The sequence below is a fragment of the Hyla sarda genome, chromosome 7, assembly GCF_029499605.1.
Source record: "Hyla sarda isolate aHylSar1 chromosome 7, aHylSar1.hap1, whole genome shotgun sequence".
Classification (NCBI taxonomy): Eukaryota; Metazoa; Chordata; class Amphibia; order Anura; family Hylidae; genus Hyla; species Hyla sarda.
The window spans coordinates 226,731,759-226,752,998 of record NC_079195.1 but is presented as its reverse complement, the minus strand read 5'-3'; the positions used below and the strand labels follow the sequence as shown (position 1 = coordinate 226,752,998).

Below are 21,240 nucleotides of genomic sequence, written 5' to 3'. Positions count from 1 at the left end.
GCAGTATTATAGTAGTTATATTCTTGTATATAGGAGGCAGTATTATAGTAGTTATATTCTTGTATTTAGGAGCAGTATTATAGTAGTTATATTCTTGTATATAGGAGCAGTATTATAGTAGTTATATTCTTGTATATATGAGCAGTATTATAGTAGTTATATTCTTGTATATAGGAGCAGTATTATAGTAGTTATATTCTTGTATATAGGAGCAGTATTATAGTAGTTATATTTTTGTATATAGGAGCAGTATTATAGTAGTTATATTCTTGTATATAGGAACAGTATTATAGTAGTTATATTCTTGTATATAGGAGCAGTATTATAGTAATTATATTCTTGTATATAGGGGGCAGTATTATAGTAGTTATATTCTTGTATATAGGGGGCAGTATTATAGTAGTTATATTCTTGTATATAGGAGCAGTATTATAGTAGTTATATTCTTGTATATAGGGGGCAGTATTATAGTAGTTATATTCTTGTATATAGGAGCAGTATTATAGTAGTTATATTCTTGTATATAGGAGCAGTATTATAGTAGTTATATTCTTGTATATAGGAGCAGTATTATAGTAGTTATATTCTTGTATATAGGAGTAGTATTATAGTAGTTATATTCTTGTATATAGGTGGCAGTATTATAGTAGTTATATTCTTGTATATAGGAGCAGTATTATAGTAGTTATATTCTTGTGTATAGGAGGCAGTATTATAGTAGTTATATTCTTGTATATAGGGGCAGTATTATAGTAGTTATATTCTTGTATATAGGAGGCAGTATTATAGTAGTTATATTCTTGTATATAGGGGCAGTATTATAGTAGTTTTATTCTTATACATAGGAGGCAGTAGGACATGTTGAAAGTTTTTCGAAGCGACAGATACAGGTTATGGACGCATCTCTGTTTTTATATCTCACCTGGATCAAATTGCAGAAGACTGGCGCTGGTGTGAGTAAAATCCTGTCCCAATCTGGCTGAAATCTCCTGCACCTATAGAAATAAATATTCTTTAAAATATAATTCAGATATTATATCCATCCTTTCACTTGATATATTTTATTGTTAGATTTTTTTTAAATAAAAAAGAAAAAAAAAGAAAAATACAAAATTTTTTTTTTAGATCTATCGACCTTTGTGATCACCCCTGATCTCAAGAATGGAGGTCCTGGGTCTCCTGTAGGGATGGAGGCCACTCATGGTAATGCACTGCGGCTATATGCATTTGTCTATACAACTGATGATAACCTGACAGCGCAGCTATCTATGGCAATCCAGTAGAACAGTGTTTCCCAACCAGTGCGCCTCCAGCTGTTGCAAAACTACAACTTACAGCATGCCCGGACAGCCAAAGGCTGTCCGGGCATGCTGGGAGTTGTAGTTTTGCAACAGCTGGAGGCACACTGGTTGGGAAACACCACAGTAGACAATAAGTGGAGCCGTAGTGCATTCTGACCGGATCCCCATTTGGATGGGTGACTCAGGACCACCATTCTTGTGTTATAGGGGAGTCCTGACAATCAGGTTCGGAGGCAGAGCCAGCACATGGATGTTACTGTGACACGTTGTCCCCACCTCCAAACCTCACTGTGCACACAGGACTGCCGCAGGAAAGCCCTGCCCTATTGTGTGTTTGCTCATAGAAGAATACACAGTGCGTTTGCTCATAGAAGAATACACAGTGCGTTTGCTCATAGAAGAATACACAGTGTGGATTTTGCGCAGCATGAAAAATGCTGTGCATACGCAATGTGTGACCTTACCCTTAGAATGCTGAAAAAAAAGGTTTGCTCCCTTTTGCGTAAAAAAAAAAAAAAAATAAATAAATAAATTACAGTTTTTCTTTTAAAAATCACCACACATCTGAATTATGTCATTGTATTTGCGATTTCTCATGGAAATCCAGCTAAAAATACTAGAGGTTTTATTGATGCAAAAACTAACTCAAGTCCCATGTACTAAAAAAAATGGCCAAAACCCAGCAAAAAGCATCAGGAAAAGTGTGTTCCATTTCCTCCTAAGTGTTTTTTATATTAATATTATTATTGAAATAAAAATAGGTTACAACGTACAAAATCGCAATACAAAAAAATATATCCTTGTATGTATTTTTCTTATTGTTAGTATTATTGTAGTTGGAAGTAAAATTTAATATTTAAAAAAAAAAAATGAATATGATTGATTTTTATTATATTATAAAAATAAACCTTTTCTGAAAATTGCATGAAATATGAAAATAGTAATAATAAGGATAATAATAATAACCATAATGATAATAAAAAGTTGTAATAAAAAATAAAACAGGAATAAATAGTAATTAAATAATAATAATAAATAATAATAATAATAATAATAATAAATATAATGATTAAATAATAGTAATAATAATAAATATAATGATTAAATAATAGTAATAATGATAAATATAATGATTAAATAATAGTAATATAAATATAAAATTAAATATTTAAAAAAATCTGAATATGATAAATTTTTATTATATTATAAAAATAAACCTTTTCTGAAAATTGCATGAAATATGAAAATAGTAATAATAAGGATAATAATAATAACCATAATGATAATAAAAATGTGTAATAAAAAATAAAACAGGAATAAATAGTAATAAATAATAATAATAATAATAAATATAATAAAAAATAAAAATAATAATAAATATAATGATTAAATAATAGTAATAATAATAAATATAATGATTAAATAATAGTAATATTAATAATAATAATAATAATAATTCTATATTTATATAGCGCAAACACATTCTGCAGCCCTGTACTCAAATTGGTCCCTGTCCCTACTGGGGCTCATAATCTAAATTCACCTATCAGTATGTTGTGGGAAGAAACTGTGGTAGCCGGAGCAAACACAAGTAAAACATACAAACTCATTGCAGAATTTGTCCTTGGAGAGATTTGAACCCAGGACCCCAGTGCTGCAAGGCTAATAATGATAATAATCATCAATAATAATAATAAATAATATTAAATAATAATAATATTAAATAATAATAAGCAATAACAATAATAATAATCATAATAATAACAATAATAATAATAATATTACATTAAACCACATGCTAAAAAAATAATCTGCCAGCCTGAACCTCAGAGCCACAGAGCCGTCCCCGGGGATAGAAACTGAACAAGCAAAAATTCTGAACAAAGCACAAAAACAAAACACAAATGGTCATTGCTTAAAGGGGCCATCTATCCGGGATTGAGCAGGATTGCGGCAGACGGTGTTACCGGCGGCTGCCTTGTTATCTCCTCGCACACTCGATGCGTTGGGCTCGGCTTATCGTCGTGGAGCAGATTCTCACGGCCTCTTATCTTCGCCTTTACATTTCCTTGCGCACATCACCACCGGTGGCCCCTCATAAATTCGCTTCTCTAAAGCCTAAACACCTTCCGGATTTGGCAAGGAGAAATAGGTAAAAGCCTTCGCTGGGGGGGAGTCGCCTTCCAAGGCCTGAGCTGCCGAAAGCCCCCAAAACTTTCCCCGGATTTTGCAAGTTGACACAAAATATTAATAGGAACCACAAAATCCCCGGGATTTGATATAAGCGACATATATGGGATTTACAAGGAATTCTAGGACTGCATTGGCTAAAGTAGAACATAGGAAATAACTAGAGGTCTCGGCTACGGCCAAACTGCTAAAAGCATTAAATCAGATAACAGCGTAACTACTAATGGCCACCATGGCTGTGACCATAGGACCAGTCACCCTGGACCAGTGTTTCCCAACCAGTGTGCCTCCATTTCATTACATTGTGAGCGTGTCCTAATGACGCTCTTACAGCTGAATGTGGCCCTAAGAACAATAAGCCATTGGCTCCTAATGCTGTCAATCACTGTTGAGGCCGCAGGCAGCTTTATGCGTTCACAAGAGGCTGAGCGTGTGCGAGTGACCTTACTATGGGCAGGTCTACCTACCTACTACCTACAGGGGGGACTGCCCTACCTAGAGGAGGAACGATGTATCTGCAGGGACAAAATTACCTACAGGAGGCCTACCCACTGGGGGAGGGGGGTACCTACAGGGAGGACTGACCCACAGGGGATACTATCTACTGGATAATCTACTTACAGGCTAAGCCACCTACAAGGAAAACCTACCTAAATGAGGGACATATCTACAAGGGAGACCTACCTATCTACACTGGGGTGGGGGACTACTTACATGGGGGACCAACCTATCTACATGGGGGGGGGAACAGCTCTATCTACAGGGGGATACCTACAGGAGGAAATCATCTACAGGGGGGCTGACCTACCTATAGGGAGGATACCTACAGATTCACCTGCTTACAGGGAGACCTACCTAAAGGATGACCTATCTACAAGGTGTCCTGCCTACAGGTTGACCTGCTTAAAAGGAGATCTATCTACAGGGGAACCTACCTACAAGGAGGACCTACCTAAAGGGGGACCTTCACACTTTGTCAGGGTTTTGGCGTTTCTTTGTAGTTCTGTCGGATTTGACAGAAAGAATAATGCATCACAAATACAGACATGGACGGAGCCCAATATATAATCAGGGTCCATCAGACGTATACAGGGGCCCTTGTTACTTCCACGGGGACCATCTAAGACTCTATCACCCCAGGGCCCCTACACCTGGAGCCGGCCCGGTATACCACAGAACTGTGTATGTTCATTGATCAGGGGAAGAGCTTTATGTACCCAAAACCCAATATGTCTTTAATGTTATTCTGCCAAATAAACTTCCAATAAAATATCACATTATACCTTTATTCCAACAAACGCCGGATCCTTACTGCTCCCCCGGCGAATCACTTTCACTGCGAGAGTCCCAGCGTTCTCACAAATACGGTAATGTGATTCCGCCAGTTCTAATATAGACCATGTCAGATCAAGCCTGCAAATATTTACATCATAAAACTGTGAGATAGAGATGGACAGAAAGATATGAGATATATATGAGATAGATCGATAGAAAGATAAATAGATAGATAGATATGAGATATATATGAGATAGATCGATAGAAAGATAAATAGATAGATAGATATGAGATAGATAGATAGATAGATACGAGATAGATAGATAGATAGATAGATAGATACGAGATAGATAGATATGAGATAGATATGAGATAGATAGAAAGATATATAGATAGATAGATATGAGATAGATAGATAGATAGATAGATATGAAAGAGATAGATAGATATTAGATAGATAGATATGAGATAGATAGATAGATATGAGATAGATATGAGATAGATAGATATGAGATAGATAGATATGAGATAGATAAATATGAGATAGATAGATAGATAGATATTAGATAGATAGATATGAGATAGATAGATATGAGATAGATAGATATGAGATAGATAGATATTAGATAGATAGATAGATATGAGATAGATAGATATGAGATAGATAGATATGAGATAGATAGATAGATATGAGATAGATAGATAGATAGATATGAGATAGATAGATAGATAGATAGATAGATAGATAGTGGAAATATACTTACCTTTCTGGTGTAATCTTATTCCCAGCTGGATCAGAAATTTCAAATTCAAAACTATCTGAATTGGCGTCATTCAGGGGGTTTATAATGTAGCGAATCGTCCTCTGGTTTATTTCTCTTTGTGTAAATGTTCGTCCTATATGATCTCCTGCCAAACAAGAAGTGTCGCACATTACACTGATAAAGAATAAACTGCATTCAAGTTTTGTATCTTAAGTCAAGAGGGAAAGCGCAAGTCTTCATTTAGGAAGGTCCTACATGGACTGATCATGGAGTAAAGTGTGAGGATCAACGTATCAAGGTTATACGCACCGTATAGAAGCAAAGAAAACATCAATTCACATAAAAAAACATCTAAACACCTAGAAAAGTCCTTGGGGGAAACTTATCAAAACATGTACAAGACCTGCCCCTGCCGCACGACTACAACTCCCAGCATGTCCTTACTGTAAGGGCATGCTTGGAGTTGTAGTCATGCAGCGGGGCAGGTGACAAGCTTGTCATCTGCCCGCACATCTCCCGCCCGAGCCGCATGACTACAATTCCCAGCATGTCCTTACTGTTAGGGCATGCTGGGAGTTGTAGTTGTGGGGCGCGGAGGGCGGGAGATATGCTAATGGGTAACAAGCTTCCCCGACTTGCTTGTCACCTGCCTGCACGTCTCCCACCTGCCCACCATCATATGATTACAACTCCCAGCATGCCCTTACAGTGAGGACATGCTGGGAGTTGTAGTCATGCAGAAATGTACTAACCTATTTTCCATGTTTTTTTTTCTTCTCATTTCAGATCCATGTATCCTGTGAATTATTTTGGATTTTGTGGACTAGGTCGATACTTGACAAACAATGATAAATGTCCCTCTAGGTCTTTACCTGTCTTTGCATTTTCCAGGTGTCCGTATCGTGGAGATCTGAGAAGAACATATACAAGGTCTTCGTCTGCGCTGTCGGGGTCTGAGGCTCGCAGGTTACGGGATGTGATCTGGATGGCGGATCTCCCGTCTTTCATGGTCTCCACATTAGACGGATTCTCCTTGTTCAGTATTTTTGGAGGTGTCTTATCCACACGGTTCACCTGTAGGAAGGGAATTATTCTCATTTCTGTAAGGACTATTGACACAAACGCTTCTCGGATGACCCCAGGACTGTAGGGAAGGTTGGGGCTGGTGGGTTTGGCAAGGCTTATATTAGTTAGGACAATGGTTTAGCTGGGATCCTTGCCCCTGTAAGCATAGCTATGTCACTGACTGTAGGTTTGGGGTCTTGTGAGGGGTGGGGGGGATCATTGGTAATAAAAAAAAGAAAGAAAAAAGTCTCCAGAGGCGTGGCTTGAGGCTTTTGGGCCCCAATGCAAAATCTGCAACAGGGCCCCATATGCCAATTGTAATACTGGTCTCTTATGGGGCAGATATGCTTTGGGGCCCCCTTAGGCACCAGGGCCCCGATGCAACTGCTACATCTATAGCTACGCCCCTGCTCCCAAATACTTAAAGGGGTTATCCAGGAAAAAAACTTTTTTTTATATATCAACTACCTCCAGAAAGTTAAACAGATTTATAAATTACTTCCATTAAAAAAATCTTAATCCTTTCAGTACTTATGAGCTGATGAAGTTGAGTTGTTCTTTTCTGTCTAAGTGCTCTCTGATGACACATGTCTCAGGAACCACCCAGTTTAGAGGCAAATCCCCATAGCAAACCTCTTCTACTCTGTGCAGTTCCCGAGACAAGCAGAGATGTCAGCAGAGAGCACTGCTGCCAGACAGAAAAGAACAACTCAACTTCAGGAGCTGATAATTATTGAAAGGATTAAGATTTTTTAATACAAGTAATTTACAAATCTGTAACATTCTGGAGCCAGTTGATATAAGAAAAAAGTTTTTTCCTGGAATACCCCTTTAATTCCTAAAACGAGACCCTTCCCAAGACCAAACGCTTTTTTGTTTTGTTTTTTTTCCTCCTTATGGTAGCATTTATTTCACATCCGGCAGACTATCACCCCCCGGCAAAGATCTCCTTGAAGATGTCTTGAGTAGATATATGTTATGGCGGAGCTCCAGCTCCCATTATAAAGTCCTGTAATGGTTTCATTGTTAGTTGAGAGTTCAGAGAGTATCCAGGTTTACTTTATCCAGGGCAAAGATTAAAGGGGTAAAACAACCAGTGTGTCCTTCCAACCAGTGTGCCTCCAGCTGTTGCAAAACTACAATTTCCAACCAGCATGCCTCCAACTGTTGCAAAACTTTAACTTCCAACCAGTGTGCCTCCAGCTGTTGCAAACCTACAACTTCCAACCAGCATGCCTCCAGCTGTTGCAAACCTACAACTTCCAACCAGCATGCCTCCAGCTGTTGCAAAACTACAACTTCCAACCAGTGTACCTCCAGCTGTTGCAAAACTACAACTTCCAACCAGCATGCCTCCAGCTGTTGCAAAACTACAACTTTCAACCAGTGTGCCTCCAGCTGTTGCAAAACTACAACTTCCAACCAGAATGCCTCCAGCTGTTGCAAAACTACAACTTCCAACCAGTGTGCCTCCAGCTGTTGCAAAACTACAACTTCCAACCAGTGTGCCTCCAGCTGTTGCAAAACTACAACTTCCAACCAGCATGCCTCCAGCTGTTGCAAAATGACAACTTCCAACCAGCGTGCCTCCAGCTGTTGCAAAACTACAACTTCCAACCAGTGTGCCTCCAGCTGTTGCAAAACTAAAACTTCCAACCAGAATGCCTCCAGCTGTTGCAAAACTACAACTTCCAACCAGTGTGCCTCCAGCTGTTGCAAAACTACAACTTCCAACCAGTGTGCCTCCAGCTGTTGCAAAACTACAACTTCTAACCAGCGTGCCTCCAGCTGTTGCAAAACTACAACTTCCAACCAGTGTGCCTCCAGCTGTTGCAAAACGACAACTTCCAACCAGCATGCCTCCAGCTGTTGCAAAACTACAACTTCCAACCAGTGTGCCTCCAGCTGTTGCAAAACTACAACTCCAAGTATGCCCGGACAGCCAAAAGCTGTCCAGGCATGCTGGGAGTTGTAGTTTTGCAACTGCCTGTTTAATGACTGCTACCTCTGTACCCCCTACAGCCATGTTTCATGACCAGTGTGCCTCCAACTGTTGCCATAGGTGTCTTGATGCCTTAAAGGGGTACTCTGGTGGAAAAAAAATGTTTCCAAATCAACTGGCGACAGAAAGTTAAACAGATTTGTCAATTACTTCTATTTAAAATTCTTATTCTTTCCTGTACATATCAGCTGCTGTATGCTCCACAGGAAGTTGTGTAGTTCTTTCCAGTCTGACCACAGTGCTCTCTGCTGCCTCCTCTGTCAGCAACTGTGCAGAGCAGGAGCAAATCCCCACAGAAAACCTCTCCTTCTCCGGTACAATTCCTCAAATGGACAGAGGCAGCAGCAGAGAGCACTGTGGTCAGACTGGAAAGAACTACTCCGGGGAAAATGTTTTTTTCTTAAAACCAACTGGTGCCAGAAAGTTAAACAGATTTGTAAATTACTACTATTAAAAATCTTAATCCTTCCAGTAAGATTTTTAAATAGAAGTAATTTACAAATCTGTTTAACTTTCTGGCACCAGTTGATTAAATTATTTTTTTCCACTGGAGTACCCCTTTAAAGGGGTACTCCGCACCTAGACATCTTATCCACTATTAAAGGATAGGGGATAAGATGTCTGATCACGGGGGTCCTGCCGCTGGGAACCCCCGTGACCTCTCCTGCAGCACCCCCTGTCATCTTGTGCACAAATCGAACTGCGCTCCGTTCCCGATGACTGGCGATGCATTAAGGGGTGGGGCATGATGTCATGAGGAGGCGGGGCCATGACTGACGTCAAGACCCTGCCCCCTCATGAAATAATGCCCCACCCCTTAATGCAAGTCTATGGGAGGGGATGTCACGCACCCTCCTATAGACTTGCATTGAAGGGCAGGGCCATGATGTCGCAAAGGGGGCGGGGCTGTGACATCGTGATCCTCCAGCCCCTGCAGAACCAGTCATCAGGAACGGAGTGAAGCTCGCTTCGTGCACAAGATGACAGGGGGTGCTGCAGGAGAGATCGCGGCGGTTCCCAGCGGCGGGCCCTCGGCGATCAGACATCTTATCCCCTATCCTTTAATAGTTAAATCTTAACCCCTTTAAGTTTGCTGCCCTAGCCCTATGTCTACGAACCCCGGCAAGGTATAATGGCTCATTGTCCCCTCACCCTCCCATCGCCCCAGTTGGGATGTCCTATAACCCTCTTTTGGCTGTGCGGTTGGACATAGTAGACCAAAATTTGACCTAAAACTATGTACGCACCAAGAATACACACATTTTTGAAAATGCAATGAAAATAAATTGTCCTACTTAAAGAAGAGGCCGAAATAAAGTAACAATTATCCTCGTCCATGATTTTTTTTTTATACCTCGGAGATAATTTTTTTTTTCACCTGTTTGGATAATTTGCCGGGCCCCCGGGGGCCGCTCACCTTCCCGCCTCTGTCCAGCTCATTTGCTGCTCCACTAGCTGCGTTGTGTGTTTCTTTGCTGATGGCTTCTTACCTGACGTCTTGTGACATCTGATTAGTAAACTAGGCCACCAAGTTAAGAAATAAGCACTTTCGCCTGCCGCCCCCGTTAACCCCTCGAGAACCTGACAGCTTCCAGTCTGCCGCCGCCGGCTTCCCAGGGAGAGGTCACTGGTGTTATATTGTAGCCTCTTCTCTAACAAAGAAATGTTACATTTTTACTTAATAAATATCGAGTTTATGCTCAAATGAAAACAAAAAGATTTAGGGGGAGATTTATCATTTGCGGGTGTCTGTGTCGAAAGGGGCATTCACACCGTTTGTGCATGCAGTCGGCTCGTGTTTTAAAGGGGAACTCCAGTGGAAAGTAATTTTTTCCAAATCAATTGGTGCCAGAAAGTTATACAGATTTGTCAGTTAAGTCTATTAGAAAATCTTAATCCTTCCAGTACTTATCAGCTGCTGTATGCTCCAGGGGAAGTTGTGTAGTTCTTTCCAGTCTGACCACACTGCTCTCTTCTGCCACCTCTGTCCATGTCAGGAACTGTCCGGAGCAGGAGAGGTTTGCTATGGGGATTTTCTCCTACTCTGGAAAGTTCCTGAGATGGACAGAGGTGGCAGCAGAGAGCACTGTGGTCAGACAGAAAAGAACAACTCAACTTTCTCTGTAGTATACAGCAGCTGATAAGCACTGGAGTTCCCCTTTAAGGGTATAAAAACCGTATGAGCTAAAACCGCATGAAACATATACACACATGGCATTAAACGGTTCTCATTGACCACAATTCGATAAAAAGCCTTATAAGGTGCATATAGGGTGTATTGAACCGGAATTGCGCCAAACCATCTAAAACCTGATTCACTTTTCTTGTGCGGTTTCTAAATGCCGGTCTATACGGTTTTATAATATATAACTGTATATAGTCACCATAAACATAAACCGTGGTGTGAATGCGCCCAAATTTAATAAATTGTACACGCAGTATGATAAATGGTGTGAATTTTTATAAGGATGCGCAGCTGGGGGAAAAAACGTGCAACAAACTTTTAACAATCTAGGAAGTGACTTTTGCTGACTTTTGCAGTATAGTGAGGATTATAGTGTCTTCTATGTGCAGTATGGTGCGGATTATAGTGTCTGCTCTGTTCAGTATGGTGTGGATTATAGTGTCTGCTCTATGCAGTAAGGTGAAGATTATAGTGTATGCTCTGTGCAGTATGGTGCGGATTATAGTGTCTGCTCTGTGAAGTATGGTGCAGATTCTAGTGTCTGCTCTGTGCAGTAAGGTGTGGATTATACTGTCTGCTCTGTGCAGTATGGTGCGGATTACAGTGTCTGCTCTGTGCGTGTGGATTATACTGTCTGCTCTATGCAGTAAGGTGTGGATTATAGTGTCTGCTCTGTGCAGTATGGTGCGGATTATAGTGCCTGCTCTGTGCATGTGGATTATACTGTCTGCTCTGTGCAGTATGGTGCGGATTATAGTGTCTGCTCTGTGCAGTATGGTGCAGATTATAGTGTCTGCTCTGTGCAGTATAGTGTGGATTATACTGTCTGCTCTGTGCAGTATGGTGCGGATTACAGTGTCTGCTCTGTGCGTGTGGATTATACTGTCTGCTCTATGCAGTAAGGTGTGGATTATAGTGTCTGCTCTGTGCAGTATGGTGCGGATTATAGTGTCTGCTCTGTGCATGTGGATTATACTGTCTGCTCTGTGCAGTATGGTGCGGATTATAGTGTCTACTCTGTGCAGTATGGTGCAGATTATAGTGTCTGCTCTGTGCAGTATAGTGTGGATTATACTGTCTGCTCTGTGCAGTATGGTGCGGATTACAGTGTCTGCTCTGTGCGTGTGGATTATACTGTCTGCTCTATGCAGTAAGGTGTGGATTATAGTGTCTGCTCTGTGCAGTATGGTGCGGATTATAGTGTCTGCTCTGTGCATGTGGATTATACTGTCTGCTCTGTGCAGTATGGTGCGGATTATACTGTCTGCTCTGTGCAGTAAGGGGAAGATTATAGTGTATGCTCTGTGCAGTTGTTTCTAGCATCCTTTGTGTGTTTCCTAGTGCGTTGCTTAGTTTCTAGTCAGCCTGGGCATGTTGGGAGTTGAAGTTTTGCAATAGCTGGAGGCACCCTGGTTGGGAAACACTGCTCTACAGAGCTAATTTCTTCCAAAAACAGCACCACACTTCTTCAGGTCATCTGTGGTTTTGCAGGTCAGTCCCTTTGAAGTGAATGGAGCTGTTTTACTACCACACACAACCTGAGGACAGGTGTGGAGCTGTTTAGGGAAGAAATTAGCTCTGGTTTTCTATGGATAACCCTTTAAAGTCTGTTTTTAAGACTATTTTTTAAAGGGAAAAATGTAAAAAAATAAATAAATAAAAAAAAACACACCCATGGCTGAATTTGCTTTACAGTAAACAACCAGCAGAGTAAGAGTTAAAATCTTTAGGATTCCACATCCATCATATGGGACTCGTTTCCATAAGGGATCTGGGCAAACAAATCTTTCCAAAACACTGACTCCTGAACTTTTGCCAGAAGAATCTCTCCCCGGTGACCGTGAATGCGGAATTACCCGACATGTTAGAACTGTCAGCCCCCGGTAAGCAGTTTTGTATGTGCGGGAAATCATAGGACAGGAGGAATATAAGGACGCAGCACATATAAGTCCTTACATTATTTATGCCGGAGGCTGCAAAGCGTCTCATCCAAGTGTTCGCATCCAAGCATCTCCATGAACAGGGACATCGTGCTATGGCGGAAAGTCTGCGGCCGCTCTCACAATTAGGTCAGAATTATGGATCGGTATTAGTAAGCCAAAACCAGGAGAAAGTATAAAAAATGTTCAAAACTATATAGAAAATGTACAAATCTTTCCATTATACACTTTGTCTTGGTTTATTTCATTTCTGGTTTTGGCCAACAAATAATCATGTAGAAAACTAAAGTGAATAATACCGTGTGAAAGTGGCCTAAGGGCAAAACACTATTCTATATATTACAAGTTGTCATTGTTGTCCCCTGGTGAGTTATACTACTATGATAGAGCAGAATGATGACAGCTACTATAATACTGCCCCCTTATGGAGGGTGAATATAACTTCAATGATACATGAATATAACTACTATAATACTGCCTAATATATATATATCAATATAACTGCTATAATACTGCTCCTATATACAAGAATATAACTACTATGATACTGCTCCTATATACAAGAATATAACTACTATAATACTGCCTCCTATATACAAGAATATAACTACTATAATACTGCCCCCTATATACAAGAATATAACTACTATAATACTGCTCCTATATACAAGAATATAACTACTATAATACTGCTCCTATATACAAGAATATAACTACTATAATACTGCCTCCTATATACAAGAATATAACTACTATAATACTGCTCCTATATACAAGAATATAACTACTATAATACTGCCTCCTATATACAAGAATATAACTACTATAATACTGCTCCTATATACAAGAATATAACTACTATAATACTGCTCCTATATACAAGAATATATCTACTATAATACTGCTCCTATATATAAGAATATAACTACTATAATACTGCCTCCTATATACAAGAATATAACTACTATAATACTGCCTCCTATATACAAGAATATAACTACTATAATACTGCTCCTATATACAAGAATATAACTACTATAATACTGTCTCCTACATACAAGAATATAACTACTATAATACTGCCTCCTATATACTGTACAAGACTATAACCACTGTAATGCTGCCTCCTATGTACCAATGGCTGTCTGGGTATGCTGGGACTTGTAGATTTGCAACAGCTGGGGGTCCACAGTTTGAAGACCACTGTTCTAGCAGAAGAAGATATTTATATACTGCCGAAGCAGATGCGTCTTGTTAAAACTACTATAATAAATATATATATATATTTGTTTCTAATTTAATTTAATTACCGCTGAAAAATGTTCCGCAAATAGATCATTTTGTATTAACAAGCCCCTGGGGGGTCATTTACTGAAAATTCATTAATAGCCAACACAGATCTGAACATTACAGGACTCCGAGCACCGAGCAGGAAGGGCTCCGACACCTTTTCATTCCATATAAATGCAGATTCGAAGGTTCCTGTCCAAAAACGCCAAACCTCATATTTACCCCCGGTGAACCACAGGAACTCCAACAAGGAGGCTGCAAAGGTCCCATGGTCGTAAATCTGATGTGTTATTTGAACATGCCCCATTAAATGAATGCCAGGGTCTATCTGACACCCCGGGGCACAACGGGAAAACTTTACAACCCCGGTCACAATGGGCGGTTTGTACGAAAATCCCGCAGGGTCAACTCAGCTCCTCAAAAACCAAATAGCATTATGTTTTGATCCCATCAAATTCTAAATTTCAGTACCCTCCCCCCCCCCTTCTTTCCTCCTACTCAACCACCATCTTGGACCGAGCCCTGACCCAACGCTAACAAAATAATTTGGCGCGGTACAAACTCATGATTATTCATCGGAATGCGAAGTCTGAGCGACAGGGATTCAAATCTTGGTTAAAGAATCTTCTCAACTGTTTATTCAACAAGTTACAAAAATAAATATTTATGTTTGTTCTTAACTCGGTGTCCTGAATCATACGGAACGGGAGGGGAACGCTGGACCTTCTCTGGTGACACCCAATGAAGAAATATGGATTATTTATGATAAGTAACAAATATTATTAAAGGGGCACTCCGGCGGGGAAAAACAAATGTTTGCAAATCAACTGGTGCCAGAAAGTTATACAGATTTGTCACTTACTTCTGTTTAACAATCTCAATCCTTCCATTACCTATCAGTTGCTGTATGCTCCACAGGAAGTTGTGTAGTTCTTTCCAGTCTGACCACAGTGCTCTCTGCTGCCACCTCTATCCGTGTCAGGAACTGTCCAGAGTAGGAGAAGTTTGCTATGGGGATTTGCTCCTATTCTGGTCAGTTCCTGACACGGACAGAGGTGTCAGCAGAGAACACTGTAGTCAGACTGGAAAGAACTCTACACAACTTCCTGTGGAGCATACAGCAGCTGAAAAGTACTGAAAGGGTTAAGATTTTTATGAAAAAGTAATTAATAAATCTGTAAAACTTTCTGGCACCATTTGACTTTAAAACATTGGGTTTCCACTTGTTTTTTTTTTTTTTATTAATTAATGAATTAATTAATGAATTACTTTATTTATTTATCTATCTATTTTTTTGTGGCTTTTTTTATTTTATTTATTTTTTTCATTAGGTCGGTTGAGTGAATAATTGTATGAATTGTTATTCTGAAAAAAAATATATATATAGTAAATTCTTTCCCATTCTTTGTTGTGTTGTTGAGAATAAGTTTTATCATCTTTTTCAACCACAGCTTTAAAATTCTGCTGGCTCCAAAGTGGAATCTATTAATATTTATTTTTTCTTTTCTTGTTTTGCAGCCATTTGGCCTAATAGCTAGCAACTGTAAGACTGTTCTATGTTATATAAGTTCCAACAATACATTTTACTCTAGTGTCAGGAGTCAAACAGTTTAAAGTGAACCTTGTTTGTACTTTTACTTATTGTTTGTACTTGTTTGTGTGTTTTGTACTCCGCCGTGGTATGGGTCCTGATCCATTGCTATACTTTGCCCCTATACCTGATGTTTTATTGTGTTTAGTCCTGTGTAATCCAGTACTTTTGTATCATGATTTGTTAGAAACTGAATCTATATCCAGATCTGTATTGTGATCTGTTTGTGTTCTGACCTCCGCTTTGGGATGGGTCTTGACTCTTGATCTATTGCATCTCTTGCTTTGCCCCTATGTCTGGTGCATTTCTGTGTCTAGTCTTGTGTGATCCTGTATCAGTGTTTAGTGTTTGCTTATCTGTACAGTGACCCCTCGACCTACGATGGCCCCAACATGCGATCATTTCAGCATACGATCACTCTCAGAGGCCATCGCATGTTGAAGGCAGCATCAACATACGATGCTTTTGTATGTCGGGGGCCATCGCATAAACGGCTATTCGGCAGCGCAGACTGCTTCAGCTGCCACCGGATAGCCATTTACGGTGCCCCGTGTGGTCCGCTGACGATCACTTACCTGTCCTCGGGGCTCTGGCCTGTCCTCTTCAGGATCCCCTGCATTGTCGGCGCTCTCCATCATCGTCATCACGTCGCTGCGCACCCCGTCCCGTCATCCAATAGGAGCAGCGTGCGTAGCGACGTGATGGCGGCGACGGAGAGTGAGGATGCCGGGGAAGCAGAGGCCTTGCCGGAGCATCGGGGACACCTCGGGGACGCGGCGACAGCGATGGACGGCGACATCCCGGGCAGCGGTGACGAGCGGTGACGGTCCGGAGCGGCGGGGACAGGTGAGTACAACTTCCTCTAACAGTGGTCTTCAACCTGCGGACCTCCAGATGTTGCAAAACTACAACTCCCAGCATGCCCGGACAGCCGTTGGCTGTCCGGGCATGCTGGGTGTTGTAGTTTTGCAACATCTGGAGGTCCACAGGTTGTAGACCACTGTCCTATACTTTACATTGCACGGATCCCTCAACATACGATGGTTTCAACAAACGATGGTCCATTTGGAACGGATTACCATTGTATGTTGAGGGACCACTGTATAGTGTCCAGGCCCAGTTCCTGTTTACATTTTCATTCCTGGTAAACCTATCACTATATCTCTTGATATCCTGTTTTGTCATTTCTATCGTACCCATCGTTTATTGCTTTGATCCTGAGGCTGTTGTCTGTACACCATATACCTGCCACTACATCTTCCTGATATCTGTTTGTAACTACTTTGTATTCCTTCAGTTATATATTTATCTTTGTTCTCTGTCTGTCTGTTAAAGCTTGTTAACTCTTAATATCTTGACCCGTTTCCTCGACCTCTATGCAGTTATGTTTATTGTTTAGCATTGTGTCACTCCTACACTTTATTCCAGGGAGGGACTGACACCCAGTTGTGGAACCACTCACTAGGGAAAGGGGTTCTGGGTGAGCTCCCAGCATTCTATTCCCTGACCTGCGTGACAGTAAATTTAAAATTTGTAAATAAATAGAGATGAAGTAGAAAATGAAAATAAGTAAAAATATTATAGACATTTAAATTGGAAAATGTAAAAAACATGGAACATCAGGATGGTCAAAGAAAAACTGAGTGGTTTTAGTTGGAAATTAGACATTTCTTATCTGTTCAGTACTGCCACAGAGGCAGTATTATAGTAGTTATATTCTTGTATATATGAGCAGTATTATAGTAGTTATATTCCTGTATATAGGAGCAGTATTATAGTAGTTATATTCTTGTATATAGGAGGCAGTATTATAGTAGTTATATTCTTGTATATAGGGGCAGTATTATAGTAGTTATATTCTTGTGTATAGGAGGCAGTATTATAGTAGTTATATTCTTGTATATAGGAGCAGTATTATAGTAGTTATATTCTTGTATATAGGAGCAGTATTATAGTAGTTATATTCTTGTCTATAGGAGGCAGTATTATAGTAATTATATTCTTGTATATAGGAGCAGTATTATAGTAGTTATATTCTTGTATATAGGAGGTAGTATTATAGTAGTTATATTCTTGTATATAGGAGCAGTATTATAGTAGTTTTATTCTTGTATATAGGAGGCAGTATTATAGTAGTTATATTCTTGTATATAGGAGGCAGTATTATAGTAGTTATATTCTTGTATATAGGAGCAGTATTATAGTAGTTATATTCTTGTATATAGGAGCAGTATTATAGTAGTTATATTCTTGTATATAGGAGCAGTATTAAAGTAGTTATATTCTTGTATATAGGAGCAGTGTTATAGTAGTTATATTCTTGTATATAGGAGCAGTATTATAGTAGTTATATTTTTGTATATAGGGGCAGTATTATAGTAGTTATATTCTTGTATATAGGAGCAGTATTATAGTAGTTATATTCTTGTATATAGAAGCAGTATTATAGTAGTTATATTCTTGTATATAGGAGACAGTATTATAGTAGTTATATTCTTGTATATAGGAGCAGTATTATAGTAGTTATATTCTTGTATATAGGAGCAGTATTATAGTAGTTATATTCTTGTATATAGGAGCAGTATTATAGTAGTTATATTCTCGTATATGGGAGCAGTATTATAGTAGTTATATTCTTGTATATAGGAGCAGTATTATAGTAGTTATATTCTTGTATATAGGAGCAGTATTACAGTAGTTATATTCTTGTATATAGGAGCAGTATTATAGTAGATATATTCTTGTATATAGGAGCAGTATTATAGTAGTTATATTCTTGTATATAGGAGCAGTATTATAGTAGTTATATTCTTGTATATAGGAGCAGTATTATAGTAGTTATATTCTTGTATATAGGAGCAGTATTATAGTAGTTATATTCTTGTATATAGGAGCAGTATTATAGTAGTTATATTCTTGTATATGGGAGCAGTATTATAGTAGTTATATTCTTGAATATAGGAGCAGTATTATAGTAGTTATATTCTTGTATATAGGAGCAGTATTATAGTAGTTATATTCTTGTATATATGAGCAGTATTATAGTAGGTATATTCTTGTATATAGGAGGCAGTATTATAGTTGTTATATTCTTGTATATAGGAGCAGTATTATAGTAGTTATATTCCTGTATATAGGAGCCAGTATTATAGTAGTTATATTCCTGTATATTGGGGCAGTATTATAGTAGTTATATTCTTGTATATAGGAACAGTATTATAATAGTTATAATCTTGTATGTAGGAGCAGTATTATAGTGGTTATATTCTTGTATATAGGAGCAGTATTATAGAAGATACATTCTTGTATATAGGAGCAGTATTATAGTAGTTATATTCTTGTATATAAGAGCAGTATTATAGTAGTTATATTCTTGTATATAGGAACAGTATTATAGTAGTTATATTCTTGTATATAGGAGGCAGTATTATAGTAGTTACATTCTTGTATATGGGAGCAGTATTATAGTAGTTATATTCTTGTATATTGGACAGTATTATAGTAGTTAGATTCTTGTATATAGGAGCATTAATATAGTAGTTATATTCTTGCATATAGGAAGCAGTATTATAGTAGTTATATTCTTGTATATAGGAGCAGTATTATAGTAGTTATATTCTTGTATATAGGAGCAGTATTATAGTAGTTATATTCTTGTATATAGGAGAAGCATTATAATAGTTATATTCTTGTATATAGGAGCAGTATTATAGTAGTTATATTCTTGTATATAGGAGGCAGTATTATAGTAGTTATATTCTTGTATATAGGAGGCAGTATTATAGTAGTTATATTCTTGTATATAGGAGCAGTATTATAGTAGTTATATTCTTGAATATAGGAGCAGTATTATAGTAGTTACATTCTTTTATATAGGAGCAGTATTATAGTAGTTATATTCTTGTATATAGGGGGCAGTATTATAGTAGTTATATTCTTGTATATAGGGAACAGTATTATAGTAGTTATATTCTTGTATATAGGAGGCAGTATTATAGTAGTTATATTCTTGTATATAGGAGCAGTATTATATTAATTATATTCTTGTATATAGGGGCAGTATTATAGTAGTTATATTCTTGTATATAGGAGCAGTATTATAGTAGTTATATTCTTGTATATAGGAGCAGTATTACAGTAGTTATATTCTTGTATATAGGAGCTGTATTATAGTAGTTATATTCTTGTATATAGGAGAAGCATTATAGTAGTTATATTCTTGTATATAGGAGCAGTATTATAGTAGTTATATTCTTGTATATAGGAGCAGTATAATATTAGTTATATTCTTGTATATAGGGGCAGTATTATAGTAGTTATATTCTTGTATATAGGAGCAGTATTATTGTAGTTATATTCTTGTATATAGGAGAAGTATTATAGTAGTTATATTCTTGTATATAGGAGCAGTATTATAGTAGTTATATTCTTGTATATAGGAGGCAGTATTATAGTAGCTATATTCTTGTATATAGGAGACAGCATTATAGTAGTTATATTCTTGTATATAGGAGCAGTATTATAGTAGTTATATTCTTGTATATAGGAACAGTATTATAGTAGTTATATTCTTGTATATAGAAGGCAGTATTATAGTAGTTATATTCTTGTATATAGGAGCAGTATTATAGTAGTTATATTCTTGTATATAGGAGCAGTATTATAGTAGTTACATTCTTTTATATAGGAGCAGTATTATAGTAGTCATATTCTTGTATATAGGGAACAGTATTATAGTAGTTATATTCTTGTATATAGGGACAGTATTATAGTAGTTATATTCTTGTATATAGAAGCAGTATTATAGTAGTTATATTCTTGTATATAGGAGCAGTATTATAGTAGTTATATTCTTGTATATAGGGACAGTATTATAGTAGTTATATTCTTGTATATAAAAGCAGTATTATAGTAGTTATATTCTTGTATATATGAGCAGTATTATAGTAGTTATATTCTTGTATATAGCAGCAGTATTATAGCAGTTATATTCTTGTACATAGGAGCAGTATTATAGTAGTTATATTCTTGTATATAGGCTGTATTATATTAGTTATTTGCTTTTACAAAGGCGGTAGTATTAGAGTAACAAAAAGAGGGGATCAGCTATCCTGTGTTTGTACAATAAACAGGAAAAAGTTTATTTTTCGCTCACATTATTGGTCAGAAATTTTGAAAAATGTCAGGAATCAGTCTTTACATCTGGCGTCTCAGCTGGATTTTGATGAAAGGAATTTCAGGCCCAAATCTTTTCCACCCTCAGGATCTAATCTAAGTGACCGTGTTTGTTTTCACACTTTATAGGACACTTTTCTACTTTTCGCTGTAAATCCGCTTGTTCCCGACTCTGTATACGGCAGGAAAATGAAGGTTTCTCGACTGTTTCACTTAAAAGGCCCAGAACCCACAAGGTAATAACTAGTCCAGTATTCTGGTCGCTCTTGTGGTCACGTTATATACGGTGGAGGGTGATACGAGGCTTAATATAACCCTCTTCACAAATAATAAATATGTGGACTTAAGATTTCATTTCCTTTAGAAAATACACACATGGTTTCTTGGTAAAGGAGCGGAACTTATGGGGAAATCGTCCTCGGTTTACAAGAAAGGTTTGTTTGATAATTTTCTTATACAAA

The 21,240-nt window shown here is 38.0% G+C and overlaps 1 protein-coding gene across 1 annotated transcript in view; it reads right to left on the bottom strand.

Moving 5' to 3' along the window:
- Positions 1–21,240, bottom strand: part of LOC130283435 (FRAS1-related extracellular matrix protein 1-like) — a gene marked incomplete in the record, with an annotated part of 184,651 nt that overhangs the window by 19,814 nt on the left and 143,597 nt on the right. The window contains 4 exon segments of the mRNA XM_056532930.1: positions 923–995; positions 4,775–4,904; positions 5,532–5,676; positions 6,404–6,605. Coding sequence (XP_056388905.1) covers positions 923–995; positions 4,775–4,904; positions 5,532–5,676; positions 6,404–6,605 — 550 coding nt within the window.